Genomic DNA, 17,428 nt, shown 5'->3' with positions numbered 1-17,428 from the left:
TATTTTCATTGTTTGCGCTTTAAACTTTCAGTTATGGTGTTGAGATTCACTTATTGATGTGGAACTCCGCTATCAAACTGTCTTTCATTATACTTGTAAACAGTATTGTGTCTATAATAATGTGTTAAGATTAGTCTATCATGGGGTGCAGCTATCATTCTAACTCGTTTCCAGTTGATTGATCATCACCAAGGTCTCGCTGATCATCCCTATGGTCTCGTTGTTCAGTGTGCCGGCAATTCCTGTGTATTGGGCCTGTATATTCTCCATAATCTCGACCGTATGTATCATCTGCATAAAAAAGGCGCCTTGTTTCCTTTTTTGTCCCTCCAGTAACCAGCGACAAACCGAAATAAATTTTCTTCTTATACAGTAATTTTACTCGTTCAGAGAACGCCTTTTTCTCCTTTAAATCCTTGACCGTTAGGTCCTCTACCATGTGATAATTTTCATACTTAAGTTTCTCCTTCTTTTCGTTCATAATGTCCATTTTATCTTGATACCGGAGAAATTTGACCAAGATGTGTCGATTAACACCGTGTGAAACTTTCCATCTCTATGAGCACGTTCTATTTCGATGTCTCCTCTGTCAAATTGCTCCTTCAAAATGGTCTCCACTATCTCAAAGACATTTTCCCCTTTTTTCGGGTACCCTATTATCCGTATGTTACTTCTTCGTGAATGTCTTTCAAGCTTATTAATGTGATCATGCAGCTCGGCGATTTTGCTTGTATTTGATACGATCTTTTCTTTCTGATTTTTTGCTATTATGTCCAGGCGTTTTGTGTCCTTTTTATGTCTTTAATTTCCTCACCTTGGAAATTCACGGCAGCTTTAATATCATTCAGTTCCTTCTTCAGTTCATTCTGTCCAGTAATAAGGGTTTCTAGCGACCGTTTAATGTATGCGTTACGCCCTGATCCTTTGCACTATCGTTGCCAGTAGGCTGGGCATTAGCATTCTACGGGAATCATCGGTGAAATATTTACTTGTAGTCGGCCTTGGATCAGCTGCGTTTTGTTTAGCGCTAGTGTTACGTGCAGTACTCACATTACTACGCCGCTGTTTGAATCACCGCCGTATCATTTCCACCTTGATTTTTTCTTCTTCTGGTATCCATTTCATTGAAATTTTGATCAGTGTGTTCGAAACTGCTAAATCGTCGACAGTATCAATATTTCTGATTCTGGTGATTATTTAGACAGTCAATTTAACGTTTATTCCGGACGGTGACACCCTCGCGTGCTTCATACCGCCGCCATGCTGTTATTTTCTTTGTGACTTCTTTGTTCATCTTCTCTCCTTTTTCATTTCTTCTTTCCCTTCCGATAGCAAAAAAAACAACATGGGCACGGTTAGGATTAAGATTGCTTTTATGTTTGATAATGCAGATTATTTCATGTTAGTTTTTTTTTTACATTTTGTTGCGATGTTTGGCGGCAAATCACAGATTTTCTCGGATTTTGAAGAATCAAGTTTGCATTTTTTGGCCTTAAAAATTGTGTTTTTGGCCAGGCCCTAATGAAACCTACTTTTTATATACTCCTATGTTGCATTTGAAATTACAAAACTGCTGTCTACTCCCTACACTCACAAATCCTATTTTACACACATGGTTCCTATTTTTTTTAAAAACTAAATATTGCCAAAATTAGAACCAATACTAGTCTTGCCTCAACAATATTGACAAAAGCTTTGTTTCAGGCTAGAAGTGACTGGGGCCAAGCTAACTAGCTAAACTATCTTAAGGTGCAGAGGAGAAACGATGACAGCCTAGATTCAGGCATGTCTTTGTTATCACAATGGGTCAAAATTCAGTGATCTAAGGGGTGCGCATCAACACATATTGTAGTGAAGGCAGGTATAACGTGATAAAATAACAGAGAGATGTTCCAAATTACTTAATTACAGAGAGTAATTTTGGTATCATACAAGAATTCAATTCCTTTGTTCTCTGATTCTGGTAATTAAAATCCTCACTAATCTTAACAGATGGTCCTTACTCATCAGTCACTGAAATCACTTTCTTGTGTTCTCTTCATCTCATAATCATCTTCATCTATTCTTTGATTCACTTCATGTTCGGTAGTGATGTCAATACTTTTTTGTAGTTGCGCTGCAAGTGTGCCGGCCAACCGCCCTTGTACATGTGTGTGTGCATGCATGCTCTCGTTCTGCGCAATTAACTATAAGTATGTGATATGAAAGTGCGACAAGTGAAATATATATGCACCTACGTCACTACCGAACTTGAGGCAAACCAATGTATTGTAACTTTCCCTGATAAACCCTGGGGTAATATAAGTTAAGGAAAGTTTCTCTATCGAAGTTAGTACAACCATCTCAGAGTTCCATGATATAGTTGGAAATAAGTTTGGAATACCCTTGCCGTCATACTGTACATTTTACAGAACAAAGCACATTAAAAAAATAAAGTGGACACTATTAAGGTAGAAGTTTAAGATATTTTAGCTGTAGCTTAGTCTCTTTATGTAAAACGCCTTGTGGTCAGTCCCTGGCATAACATGCCTAAATAAATGCATTTTTATTTTTATCAACTATATGTGATCATGTAATGCTATCCAACAAGGATAAAGACCGCAAATTTGAAAGTGAAATATGGCCAAAAGTAGCGAAGGGAAAGTGGCATTAATATCATTTACTTTACAAGGCAACGAAGTATACTATAAATGCTCTCCAGGATTTCACTGGGCAAGATGGTGACAATAACAACTCAATTTTCATAACAGCCTCCTTCAGACTGGCCAGAACAGTTCCTTGTCGCACATGGAATAACAATTTCTTGCCATCAACAATTATTGTTCAGTAAATATTGCCTAATCATGACTGGTTGACATCGGTCAACAGATGCTTTGTGGGCAAACAACCTCCAGGGTAGGGGTAAACAAAACAGTTGCCTCATCGCTTCATTATTAGTAATCAATTAGACCTCTTCATTTATATGCTTATGGCAACATGCAGGCTATTCTATCTGAAATCCATACCCCCCCCCCCCCATGGAAGATATCAACTTAACCCTAACCTGACCGAAATGTACTAAAGCTCGCCATGAAAACCTCTGCGCGTGCATGCATTCCATGTGATGCCATGACGCAATCAGCCCAAGTCATATATACCCAGGGAATCGCTGGCTGGGCCAGTGACACCCCTATAGCTACAAGTCGGTGATCTTCTGTGTGGCATGCGAGGGGTCAGAGGTTCAAATCACAGGGTACCAAGTGACTTCTTTGTTCATCTTCTCTCCTTTCTTGTTTCTTCTTTCCCTTCCAATAGCAAAATAACCATTCATTGGGTTAGGATTTATCTTCCACACAGGGAGAGTGACTTTCAAATTAGGTAACCTGACTGGTTTACTCTACTTGAAATCTACACCCCTTGTTGTGTAGGAGCATAATTATGGTCAAGTCTTCCATAGGGGGTGTATGAATTTCAACTAGAACAGCCAGTGCGACTTTGGCCTAGCCTCAAAGCCAAGTCACAAACCACTTCCACAAACAACACTTTGAGCCAACAATGCTCTCACTTCTAGTGCCATAGTTCATCAACCTCCAGTTAACAAGCATAGCTCAAAATTCCTCAAGTTGTGGAGTATGAGTTTTTGTACCCGACACATGCAAAAGGTCACTCTTTTATGTACAAAGTTATCAGGGTTAAAGAACTGTGACTGACAGATGAGCATGTTTAAGATCATAATGCAAAGGTCTTCACCAAGCAGCTTCAAGGCATGGTGTCAATGTCTTAGGGGCAATTGCAGCACACAAAAGAACCCCAAATTATAAGTGCAAAACCATGATACTTTCTTGATTTTACAAACCACTTTCACAAACAAAGGTCCCCCTAGACACCTTACAGCCATGGCTTGTTATAATTACTGTGAATCTTCTGGCATCTATTTCAATGTTTATTTTGCTGGTGTCAAAAATCTTTCAACGAATAAGGATTAACCTCTCAGCAAAGTTTCTGACCCATTCTCGACTTATTTGTTCCCTGCTAATCATCTCCATTCTTCTTAAAATTCCATTGATTTTAAATTTTAAAGGGAGAATTGAGGAGGGGGAATAATTTCATCAGATGTTGGACTCTATACCCTATGTATGAAGCTCCTTGAAAGAAACTGCCATGAGGGATGAGCCAGAATCCAAAAGAAAACATTTACAAAATGATACCAAGGAAGTTGGGATGAGTCTACCAACTGCACCATCCTGCCAGTCCCACCATGTGCAAAGAAAGTTCTAATTTTCAATGACATCATTCAAGAACCAACATACAAAAGTGATGGCTCGGAAACTGTCCTCACACTTGTGGTATATGATTTTTTTTATACCAATTACAAAGAAAGATCATTCTATCAAATCTGATCCACTCAGACCAAAATCGGAAATGTTGAAAAATTAAGTTACTTCCATTACTAACTTGCTAAGTACCTACACTTACTGATGTTGAATCAGAAGGTCTCTTGAGAATTTGGTTGCAAAGTTATGAACCTTTTATTGTTGTTTCTCCTCTCTTTTTGCCCACATCTCAGTTTCAGTATTGCCGACTTTAGAATGATTGGACCAGATCTGGTCACATATTGAAGTTACAGACCCATGTTCTGAAGAATGGGCCTATTTCAGATCCTAGAGATGGCAAGACCATGTTCCATGACCCAATTTTGACTGCCTATAAGTTACATCAAAGGAGGGATGACAATGGGTTATCTGTCACTCCCTGATGTAGTTATCATCCATTATTTACAAACAGAAAGGGGTCATATCATGCCAACGATGTAACCTGGGGGTAACCTCCTCATCTGCCTCATGCCCTAATTATGGGTCATTAAGTCTCTGGAATGATTCCAGCCTGTGTACCTAGCTATCAGAGGGAAACACACATTTGGTTCCACTGTAATGTAGTAACATAATACCTGTGGACAATCAAATGCTAGATCTAAAATGCAGAAAAATGCTTAGTTTTGGGTTTTCTTACGAGCTTAAAAAAAGAAAGATCATCACTCAATCAGTTTGCTCAAGTTTCAAAGGCAATATTGCTGAAGTTTTAAAATCAAAAGCATTTGCACGCAAATGACACTTTACGTTATATCATCCACACAAATGTTTTTGATAAAACATTGAATCTACTAATCACATACAGACCCAGACCTGGTATCCAAATCCCTGATCCAAATATGAAATATAGGAGACTGAGTAGTAAAGAAATTCTTATTTTTCAATTATTGATTGTACTGCTAGTAACTTCAGCCCAAGTGTGTGTGATCCCAGGTTTAATGATTACCATAGTGCCATATCCCCCTATCTGGGGTGATGTGGCAGGGTTAATTCTTAGGGTGGGAAAGGGCCAGGGATAAGGGGAAGCCTGACAAGGGTCAAGAGGTAGGTGCCAAGAGGTACACATAGAGATCCCTAAAATATTGGCTTTAATAGCATAAGAGACATACGGGAAGCCCCTAAAACAGACATGGCATTTCTTTCTTTCGAGCTCCTGGAAAGCGATTTTTAACATAAAAAACTTAACAAATATCTATTAAAAAACTTTGCTTTTTCCCTTGACATCATCCAAGTAATGGGTGCTGCCAATCCAATGACAAATGTACTATTCTACTCCAAACTTATAACCTGTTACATGAATGCATGTACAATACGTCTACACAATGGAGGTTTCCCCCAGTCTTATTGGTCTCTCTAGAACATATCCTGGGCACAATAAATCTTACTTAACTTGGTGTGAAAAAGTCATCAAAATGAAACATTGCCTGTGAGATTACCATGATTACCTCATAGATTATTGTATGGTTGAAGTCAAGTTCAAGTTCATATAACCATACCTACACTCAACTTCAAGGTTCCTCCCAGGTATATCTGGTGTTGCCACACAAAAGTTGCCCAATACCAACAAAATTGGGCTACTTTAGATGACCACCATTGCTTCAGTAAAAAGTTACCACACCATGTTTGGCTAGAGTTTGTTTTTACTTTGTTAAAGGTAAGGTTCCTTTATTTTGCGCTATTTCACAGGTTTGTAACTTTCCAAAGTACCATATTTATTACCTTTGCATAAGTGCTTTCAAGTCACTTTTGGTCACTGAGTGAAGCAAAGTGGCCTTTCCTCAAACAGGGTGATTATTTCTTCCAATTTGAAAAGCGTGTTAGGAATTTGAGTGCAATTGCCTGTGTATTGGGCTACTCAGGCCATCTGCCGCCACCTTGATGTGGAGCTTGCCTCACTTTTGGTCCAAACCCAAATTATGACAACACTGGGTATGTCTCAACCTTTCTACTAAGATGTAGTCTTCTAAAGCACTGAGTTGCTATTGGAATTGCCAAAATCAAGCATTGGTGTTATTTTTGCATCTTTGCCAGAAGATTTCACGGAAAATAATCCTATTATTTCATGAAATCAGGAAATTCTGACACTTTCCATGAACAAATCAGTGTTTAATGTTTTAATTTACCTGACACACACAAATAGACAAACGATTGGTGAAAATTAGCCAACCAAGAGGGTATCACATTCTTCACATTTTTTGAATCCATTCACCCCAGCAAGATCATCCTCAACAGGCTAGTCACTACAACAGAGGTTAGATCATATAATGTAACTTATAGAATAGTCATATTTGCATGTATTCTAGCCCATCAAAATGACTTTTCAAATAAGATTGATGAAAAATTAATGTTTTGAAAAAGGGCCTCTTTCTTTCCTCAGCACTGCTGGAAAAGATTGAAAACTACAAACAGCCTAACAAAACCCAAACTTCTGGGCTTGGGAATTATTGCTAAATTACATCTTTTTTAGGAATCAAAATGAATCACATGAAGAAGGACTTTTCCACACTGCCTCCTTTCTGGAGAAATAATATTATTTTCAAGGTTAAACAAAGATTTGTCCCTTTTCTTGTTACAAAATTTCCCTAAATCTCCTGCAGGCTACAGATCACAAGCAGACGCAGCACCACCTGTGCGGTACTAAGAGACGTGGGAAGGGGGCCAGACTGGGGGATCATCTCCATCAACACCCCACCATACATACGGTAGGCATCACTTCTCTACTGTAAACAGTGTATTCTACGGAGGAAACATTTTTAGGTACACACAGTGAATGCTACATTCCAAATGTAAAATAACTGATTCAAGATGGGTGTATTATATGCTTTGTGACATCTGAACGAAGCAAAACATTTTCTTTGAAGTGTATTCCAAACAATATCAAAACATCAATGTTACCTTGGAGGGAGGTTTAAGTTCAATATACTATGATGATATGTTATTTTACATTGTATATGACACCTTTGACTGAGTAACATCTTCATCTTAAGTGGTCAGAAATGCAAAATGGATTTCCCAATTTTCATAGTTACAGATATATTTTATACACAGACATCTCTATTTGATGCCAAAAAAGTAGGGGGTGTTTGTACATGTGTAAGTGTAAACAATGTGTTTTTTAGTGTGTGTGTCTATGTTTGGTCCTGCGTGTACTTCAGATATCCTGAAACGTACAGTCAATATCATGAAATCCAACCATTCAAACTATGTAATGACCTGCACATGATCCATGATGCTTAATCATGGGAAGGGGTAAAAATGACAGCCAAGGAGGGGGACACGCAACATCAAATCCTCATGCTTAGATGACGATTTAAGGGAATGCTAAATCAAACAAACGTCAAGTTGTGCAAATATTTGCATAAAAGCAACCTTCATGGAGGTATTCCTGACATCAGGGATTAACAGTGCTTCTTTTGCCAAATCACTGGTATTTTGGAGAGATATTCAGGAAAACAAGTTGAGGAGAAAAGTGTATGTTTTGGATGATGTTCAGTTTTATCTTTGAGTAAAATAATAGCATACTTATGTGATTATAAATGCCTTGTGGTTAGGTTACAGGTGGAGTTAGGGCAAGGTGTACAAAATTCTATGGAACAACTTTTCAGAATAGTGGTGGTCTCAATCCTAACCTTAATCCTAACCCTAACTCCAAACCTAATCCTAAACCCTAACCCTAATATCTTTGGTGGTATGAGTTATTCCAAATGCAGTTCTATACTTCCCAAAAGGGTACATGTAGCCCGGGCATGTAGCATCATTATGTATGCACAACAAAGATAGTTAATTATGTCCAAAAAACTGCATACATTATGATACATAATTGAAGGGTCGGGTTTATATTTTGTGCAAAAGAGATGCTAACTTTACAGATCAAGCCATTGTGAGCTTCATTCCAATTAAATGCCTACAGGTACCTGTATCACCCCATTTTCATATGATTCTGAACAAGTTTCAAAACCAGTAATTTTGACTTCAACACCACACTATTTTTTGCTCACCTGGACAGTCAATTCTGGTTTTGGAAATAATATCAAAATATCATTCTCCAACATATATTTTTGTAAAAGAAATGATGTAAAATGCTAAGCAACATAAAAATGAAGAATAACAGTTGGTATAACCAGCATTCCAGTGGCTGGGACGACCAGGTCATGTACACAAACGTTCTGTGCACCCCTAATTCCTAGATCAAAACATGGGTCTTTCCTACCACCAAGTGAACAAACAAATCCCAACTGTCCTAAGCGATTTGAAAGCTTTTCAAAAGCCAAGATTTCTTCTTTGTGCACCTAACTTTACAAAAATTGACTGTACTCTGCACTCCTTCTTGTTTGAGAGGATAGATTTTTGGGGCATGAAGTTAAATGTCAAAAGCATGTGTTACTGTCTGTCTGAATTGTCGAGATTCAAAATGACATGCAATAACCTTCATGTATGTCAGCCAGTTACAGCTTAGTCATTTGAGATGTGCAGTGGTGAGATCATGACAATTAAAACTTTTCCCCTCAAGTCGACAAATGCAGTGTTTTAGCAGTTTGACAATGTTGCATCTTTCCATTCTCCACTCGATAATCTGCTCTCTGGTGACTTTTCTTTGGTTCACCCAAGTTCAGTAGTAACATCAATGCTTTTTGCGACTGCACTGTAAGCGTGCCGGCAAACCACTCATTGTATGCTTTGTGTGATTAAAATCATGTGCACGTTTCGATACCGTGGCCAGTGAAATATGCACCTACGTCGCTATTGAACTTGCTGCAGTGTTTGAACACAATACGCATAAATGCTGTTTACCAGCATATTGGGCTATTCCACTTAAATTTCACAATAACCCTGTGGAAGATTTAGCTAAAGTCTTCCACAGAGGGAGTATGAGTTTTGAATAGAATAGACAATTGGGTAACTTCCATTTAAGATACTCAGTCCAGTTGTGGAAGATATAGTAAAGCCACAATACAGGGAGAGTATGGGTTTCAAAATGATTAACCCTGACCAATTACATTTGAAAAACATACTCCCCCTGTAGAAGATATTTCCAAAATCTTCCATGGGGGTAGTGTGGATTTCAACTGGAATAGCCCATTGCATACAGAATTTTCCAATTCTAGGTATTACATTACAACACTTGCTGCTCCTTACTAAAAAATGCAAGTAATGATGTCTATCATGTCTATGAAATAATTTAATTAATCGCATGAAATGATATAGGGAAAGTTTTGAAGTGCTTTGTACAGAATGTATAGGCAATTTCAAGACATCTTACATAACTTGCAGGAATAAGCAGGAAACACTATTTGCTCCATAAAATCACCAAAAACAAACTAACGACACTGCACAACTTTTTGACATTGTAATCGAGAGCATTTATTTTTGTGTGTATATGACATTTGAACAGGCTTAGAACACGATCAAAAAAGTTCACACCTGCTGAGGAGACACCTGATGTCTATCTGTGATGTTCACAAATGAAAAACATTTTCAAATTTTTCTTTATTTTCACATACAATGGCTCGCATTTCAGCATATCCTGTGCTCCTATGTACACAACCAAACCAAATGATTGCTCTTTGTGTACAATGTCAAACACATCATCATTTCTCTCTTTTTTACTTCACAAAATTTAAAATCAAATAATTAAGAGCGCGAAAATAGGTATCAAATAGCAGGTGATTCACGTTTAATTAGTACAGTTGAAATCTGCGCTAGCGAATCCTCGGAACAGGTGTGTCAATACCGCACCATAACAGCTGATGATTTGTGTGTTTAGATAGTGTTTATTATGCTTTAGCAATGTTAAGACACTGCCAGCAGTTGTTGATTGCAGGATTGCCACTTTTACCACCCAAAAATGCAGCCACTGAACTGGACAAAGTAAATACTATTGGTTGTAATCAAGGTAGTTTAGTTGTAGATATATTTGTCCTACTGTGAGTTTTAGAAGAAATGCATCTGATGCTAGCTCAGGGAATTTGCAGGAGAGCTTTAAATAGCTCTTCTGGAGCCTTCAAGGAGAGAATGCTCAATTAAGGAGAGCTAAAAATCACTCTCCTGTATTAGATTTTTATTCTCTCTAAGTATGAGCTTTTGTACTCAAATTTAAGGTCATTCAATGAATGTACAAATGTATTGGGGTTAAAGAACTGTGCCCTGATAGATGAGCATGTTGTGGATCCTAGTGTTACTAATTATAATATTTTAGTTGTCCACTTGTTTGGGGATAATTTAGAACATATTTTGTGAATTTCATAAGTACTGATGTTAAATGTTATCTAAAAATACTATTTATGACTCACGATAACACGAAACTGCTATCTCATGATGGTTTACATTAAAGGATTAGATTTGAATGGATAAGCTGGCCACATTGACCCTGTGTACATTGTGGAAACCATACTAGAGCAAATGTGAGCAACAAATGTCACAAGTTCTAGTGTACTAAATAATTTGTAGAAACTTCTGTCCCACAAGTGCCACAGTTTTTAACAGTAATATACTATACTGCCCTCTGTTGTCCAAACTCTACCAATCTAATCTTCTTACTTGAGTCAGAGATGTTAGGAAACACATTAATTTGGAACGAAACACAATGAATTGCAATTTAAGAAGATATACGAAATTGTGCTAAAATTATTGAATGGAAAATTTCAAAATGAGAAAAAAAAAGTTCCGTCATCATGGGTGCGTGTTTTTTGTGTGTGAAACCTGACAAGAACATTTTAGGTACACACAGTGAATGCTACATTCCAAATGTAAAATAACTGATTCAAGATGGGTGTATTATATGCTTTGTGACATCTGAACGAAGCAAAACATTTTCTTTGAAGTGTATTCCAAACAATATCAAGACAGCAATGTTACCTTGCAGGTTTAAGTTCAATATACTATGATGATATGTTATTTTATATGACAACACTTGACAGTAAATAAAAAGGATGTGGTTCGTTACTTTCTTGATGAAACGCTTCTAAAATTATTTGCGTATTCCCTGGTGTCTCCAAGTGGTTTAAGTCGCATTAATAATATTACATGATACATTAAGATGCTTGTCATTATCCATGTAATTACACATGACAGAAGAGCAAACGCTCCTCAGGAATTTAAGACATTTTTACGACAGTTTGGTTTGTTGTTTCCCTTTCAAGGGGCAATTAACAATTTGCTAAACTAGAATGACCTAAATTCATCCCAATTTACATTTTGTCATTTTTGAAATATATCGTTATGAATTCGGCAGATGGCCGAATCCGGATTCGGCTTTTGGTAAATTCATTTTATGCATGCATTACTTTAGAATTTGAGAACAAGGGATCAATACTTTGCCTATAGAGGGCAGCATATCGAATTTTTAACGGTTAACGTCGTTGATCGTAATGCGATACACCGTTAGCTAACCCTGTATACCACCCTCTTTTGAATACTTACTATGCTGTTATCATCTGATCTCCGTTAAAAAATTGATATGCTGCCCTCTATAATGTACAGCATTGATCCCTTGTTCTCAAATTCAAAAGTAATGCATGCGTAAAAGGAACTTACCAAAAGACGAATCCGGATTCGGCCGTCTGCCGAATTCATAACGATATAATGTGCACTGCTCCGATTGCAGATATATAACATTTGTGTAAAAACTATAATGTGCTTTTAAACCATGCAAATGGCAAATTTGAAAGTAATCGCTGAATTCGGAAACCTTGGTTAACAATAAACATGAGCAGCAGTCCATGCTGGGGATATTCTAGCACTGCTTTCAGGCTCTGTCGTTTTATAGTATACCATCCAGAGATGATACGGTGCTCAATTTAGGTTGGTCTCATTTTCCGCATTCTCCAATTCACAAAGCCGGGCAACAGATTGGGGCTAGCAATAACCATGAACATTACAGCATTATTTATTTGTAATATTGTTTTGAAATAAACCTGATTGAATTAACATATTATATTCATGCTTGTTATTCCTTTAGTGAAGCAGTTTAGGCAAAACATTTTTGTACAAAAAAATCTTTTGTCCCTTTAACGGATCATTGATGTTTTTCAAGAGTAGCAAAATAACAGATTGTGATACACATAGCTTGTCATGATGAATATAGATATAGGATTGATAAGATGACTGAGGTTTGGAATTGGCTCCACAGGTAAAGTGTATTAGTAATACGAGGCAATGTTATTTCCATAGGAAGAAAACAAGATTTCAACTTGTAAAGTGGCTGATTCCTGGATATGTAAAAAAGCTCTTATAGTAATAAGTTGAAATAATAAATAATTGATAAAAATAAAGTTGAAATCAAAACCAATGAGTATTTTCAGGAAAAAAGTTGCCATATAATAAGTTAAAATAACAAAACTGTTTTAAAAATAAAGTTGAAATTAAGACCAATGACTATTTTCAGGAAAAAAGTTGTTACAATATACCTGTAGTCACAGCTTTTAACCACACTGTTAAGCAAATTTCTAAAGGAGCAACCTGTCTTCTTAGTTGAAATAACAAAGCTGTTTTTAAAAATAAAGTTGACATTAAAACCAAATCAGTATTTTTGGAAAACATTTTTTATGATTCCAAACCCAACCCGACACTGAATGTGATTTTCTCACCACTTGATAAGATATCTAAATGTAGTATGTCTGCTAAATAAGGTGCTAAGAGTACCAGGTGCAATGCTTGTACAACTGGTTGTACCTCTAACCCTGTCACAAACATGGTGTGATACACGGCTCAAATTCATAATGTGACCAGCCATGTGAAAACGGCGCACTCTGCAGGAAAAATCAACTTAGAGATGATAATTTCAATGTTAAGTAGAAGTTTACCAGCTTTATTTTAAGACATCACTTGTATGCTCTTTATTTTTTTATGCATGATTTCATCCAAATCTTGAGAGCAGTTGATCGTAACTTGTCACCCCCCACCTGTGACCGGTCATATATTGGAACTTGGATCAGGGGTGTGAGAGGCAACAGGCCAAAAGAGGACAATTACTAAAAAACACTGAAAAACAGCGTAAAATCAGGGTAAATATACCAAATATGGGCTGAAAATAAAAGAACCGACAAATTCTGCTGGAGAGAGGAACTCTCACACACCTGTTGCTTGTCAGCTGTTAACACATTAGGCAAGTTGTAGCACAGCCAGAGGCTGAAAAAATGTTTTTTTCCCTGCAAGCAATCCAGAATTTCCCTCCAGTTGTACCAAATTTCCTCCAGTATGACATATTTCCTTATGTATTTCTTTATTTTTTGGTCAAAAACCAAAAATTTCCCGGCAATGAGCTTCCCGTATTGCCCACTTTTTCCTGCCATGAGCACAGCTTTACTTGCCCTGTGTGTCAAGTTGCATGTCAGCTGTTAACACATTAGGCAAGTTGTAGCACAGCTTTACTTGCCCTGTGTGTCAAGTTGCATGTCAGCTGTTAACACATTAGGCAAGTTGTAGCACAGCTTTACTTGCCATGTGTGTCAAGTTGCATGTCAGCTGTTAACACATTAGGCAAGTTGTAGCACAGCTTTACTTGCCCTGTGTGTCAAGTTGCATGTCAGCTGTTAACACATTAGGCAAGTTGTAGCACAGCTTTACTTGCCCTGTGTGTCAAGTTGCATGTCAGCTGTTAACACATTAGGCAAGTTGTAGCACAGCTTTACTTGCCCTGTGTGTCAAGTTGCATGTCAGCTGTTAACACATTAAGCAAGTTGTAGCACAGCTTTACTTGCCCTGTGTGTCAAGTTGTAAAATTGCGCTTGCAGCACAAATTCTCACCAGAACGTTGTCATTGAGAAATTGTTAATGATTATGTACTAAGGGTGAGTTGATATGGGAGGGGGGCATTGACGTCCCCCCACGTTTTGACGAAATGACTTAATCTTGGTTCTTTTCAGCCACTTTTTACAGTTCAGGATAAATGCCCCCCCAATTTCAAGATGTATTGATGCTACGGGGGGGGGGGGGGGCAAGTATTATCCTACATGTCAATTACATCAGCTGGTCTAATCTGTGGCATCAGAAAAGTTGATAAAACATAATATGTGACATGATCAAGAGGAAAGAGTCAGATGTCGCTAATATTGTTTTTGAGATATTGGCAAAAACAGTGTTCAAATTCTTTTGTTTTATGTTGTTTTCAGCCATTGATAAATTGCTCATAACTCGGTAACCAGGTGTCCGATTTTGATGGGGTTTGCAACAAAATGTCGCAATCTTAAACTGCCAAAAAATGATGTAACGAACTTCAAATTGAAAATTGCCGACATGTGACTCATTCCCCTTGATCATGTCACATATAAGCCCTGGTTTGGTGCTCCAATGTACATTTTACATTCACAATAGTGTATGTGAAATCTACAGACTAAAATATTCCCTCCACAAGTTGTCAACACACTTACCTCCTCTTTCTCCTTGTCCTTATCGCCTTCCTTCTTTGCTCCTTCCTCTCCTTCCTTCTCTCTGTCAGGTTTCTCCGACTCAGGCAGTGTGCCCGCGATACCACTAGCCTCCAGGAGATGGTTAGGCTCATCTAAGCCAAGCTTCTCGCAATCCTCCACTCTCTTGACATGCAGGTCTACTAGGGATGTTGGTACTTCCTCCTTCATCTTGCCGAACTCCTCTGTTTAGAATAAGGAACATGTTTTCCATTAATCGTATATTAACACTCCAGATAATAGAAGGAAAAGTTGAAGGGAAAAGGTAGAGAGGACGACAGAAGAAACAATGGTTTGACAACGTCAAAGAATGGACAGGAATGAACCTATTGCAAGCTAAGTGTCTAGCTCAGAACAGAACAGCTTGGAAGGAGATAAGGAGATGCAGCCACTTAGAGAATAAACGATAGAAATTTTTATTTTGCCTATCCTCTACCGTGTGATAGACGACAGGCAGGTCCAATATTTTTATCGTAGTGGATGCCGGCGCACTATCATAGGTAGAGGATAGGCAAAATAAAAATTCCTATCGTTTATTCTCATTCTTAGTCAGCTAAATATTATTTTAATAACTGTAAAATATTATTTAAAGGAAAAATTAAGTTACCGTCATAAAAACTCCCCCTTTTCTAAAATGAACGAAACTTGTTTACAACTTCACATCTTTTGTTGCGCGTACTGCTAGCGGCGTGCGAGTATTCCGACCTGCGTCTCGCGATACAACGCGATACATACGCGCACCTCTATGGCGTGTTACTGGCGTTATCAACACTCAGGATGACGTGGGGTCGTCTACCGCCTGATAGACGACACCCAAAATCATGCGATTGTCCAATCAGATTATGTGTCTACTAATAGACCACTCCCACTGACTAAGAATGCCACATGATAGCTAATTGTCAGAAGTGACGGCAGCCAAGGAAGAAAGACACAAAAAAGCATATTATTCTGATCAAAAATGTCTGTGAAAAATAAAGCAACTGTCCCCTAAACTTGGTAACCGAACAAAGATATTTTTGGCAGATTTTTATATAACTTTTACATAATTATGTTTAGATGACAATTTTATGTTTATGATTGTTCAAGCTTGCAGGCAGGTCTATGTAGAACTGAAACAAGCCCATTTTGAAGTTTTGATAAGCTCAAGACTAAAAATATTTTGTGCAGTGGTTCAATCCTTACTGGTTCAGCTCTCTCCATTCATTATATGTCAGTACTTCTGAGTTTTTCTTTCTCTTTATTTACTATTCTCGCAGACGTGCATCCTTTATTTCATTTCCCACATATTAATTATATCTTGCACTCTGTTTCGCTCTTCTAGGTTCATAATTAACTTTTTAATAAAAACTAATTTTGTCTAAATCTTACCGATGGCAGCCTTTGCTGCAGCTCCAGCTACCCTTGGGTCCACTGCTGATGCCAGGAATGCTACTGTGCTCATGAGTGGGTTACCAGCTTGGCTGAATGGCAAAGGTTGATGAGACAATGGACCTATGAACAAAGCAAATATCATAATCAGACTTCCGTTTAGTGGAGAAAAATGATGAACTGTTAGACTTACAAAAAGAATAAGCAAGGCGGACATCAGAGCACTGTACTTGCGAAATGTTTAGTTGGTCTAGCTATGTGTTGCATTGAAATGAAGCGCTCTGCATGCAGGTCTTATTTACCGTAACCCTAAACACTCCCAGGTATTACAAAATACTACATGATATAATGCACGGTTCACTGGGCGGGCCAGCGAAAGACCAGAGGCTACCGGTCACCGACATAGTACTTAGTAAGCGAGGGGTCTCGGGTTTGAATTCCGACCAAAACAAACAACTTCTTTGTTCATTTTCTCTCTTTATTATTTCCTTCTTTCCCTTCTAATCCCCAAAACACTCTGGGCATTAGGATTAATAGGCACAAGTTGTTGACAAACATGCAGCTTGTTTTCAACTGTATGGGATTTTTATCTGGTGCCTTCTCATAAAAGACAAACATCCAAGGTCAGCCACCATATTCAGTTTTGGTACTGTGCAGAATCAAATCTGTACCACATTGGTATAACCATACTTAAGTGTTCAATCCATTTGAAATTCATACTCCCCCAGGGAAGATATTTCCAAAATCTTCCATTTTAAATGGAATAGCCCAATTATTTTCCCAACCTACCTAAAGCATTGGGGCCATCCTCAAGGAACGAATCTTCAATAGGTAACCGAAGGAACTGCAGGATGCATTCGTCTTGTGTTCGGCTTCCTACGTGTTCTGACACTTTATTCCAGTCGTCTTTGTACATCTCCAAGGCTTCCAGGAGGAGCAGGGTTTCTTGGTCTGTCCATTCTTTGATGTTGCTGGATGCACCGCTCTTTGACTGAAATAGAAATATGGAAATTAGGTCACAATATTTTGCCACAACTGACAGATAGAAGCTCAATTTCCTTTCTTCTTTCAAAAGAAAACCTGATTACTTCTCATTTTTGCAGCAAACAATGACATAAGGCCAAGAAAAAAATTTTTTGTTTGCACTTTCATGAAAAAAAATCAGGTCGGTATGTTGATTTTTTTTAATTGATTTTTTTAATATGATGTAAACAGTGAATGTTAAAACAAAACACAAAGAAAAATGAGAAGTCATGGAAACATAGCCATGAAGCATCATTTGCCAAAGTTTGGGTTTCAAAATGCTCA

General features: G+C 37.8%; 1 protein-coding gene across 7 annotated transcripts in view; it reads right to left on the bottom strand.

The window, feature by feature from the left end:
* Positions 1-17,428, bottom strand: part of LOC140143056 (SWI/SNF complex subunit SMARCC2-like) — a 216,364-nt gene that overhangs the window by 164,386 nt on the left and 34,550 nt on the right. For all 7 annotated transcript variants that reach the window (XM_072165101.1, XM_072165105.1, XM_072165107.1 and 4 more), the window contains 3 exons: positions 16,910-17,111; positions 16,121-16,243; positions 14,717-14,937 (listed from right to left, as the gene is read on the bottom strand). In XM_072165101.1, the coding sequence (XP_072021202.1) occupies positions 14,717-14,937; positions 16,121-16,243; positions 16,910-17,111 (546 nt within the window). The remainder of the gene's footprint in view (positions 1-14,716; positions 14,938-16,120; positions 16,244-16,909; positions 17,112-17,428) is intronic.

The sequence above is a fragment of the Amphiura filiformis genome, chromosome 20, assembly GCF_039555335.1.
Source record: "Amphiura filiformis chromosome 20, Afil_fr2py, whole genome shotgun sequence".
Classification (NCBI taxonomy): Eukaryota; Metazoa; Echinodermata; class Ophiuroidea; order Amphilepidida; family Amphiuridae; genus Amphiura; species Amphiura filiformis.
This window is presented reverse-complemented; position numbering and strand designations above follow the sequence as displayed.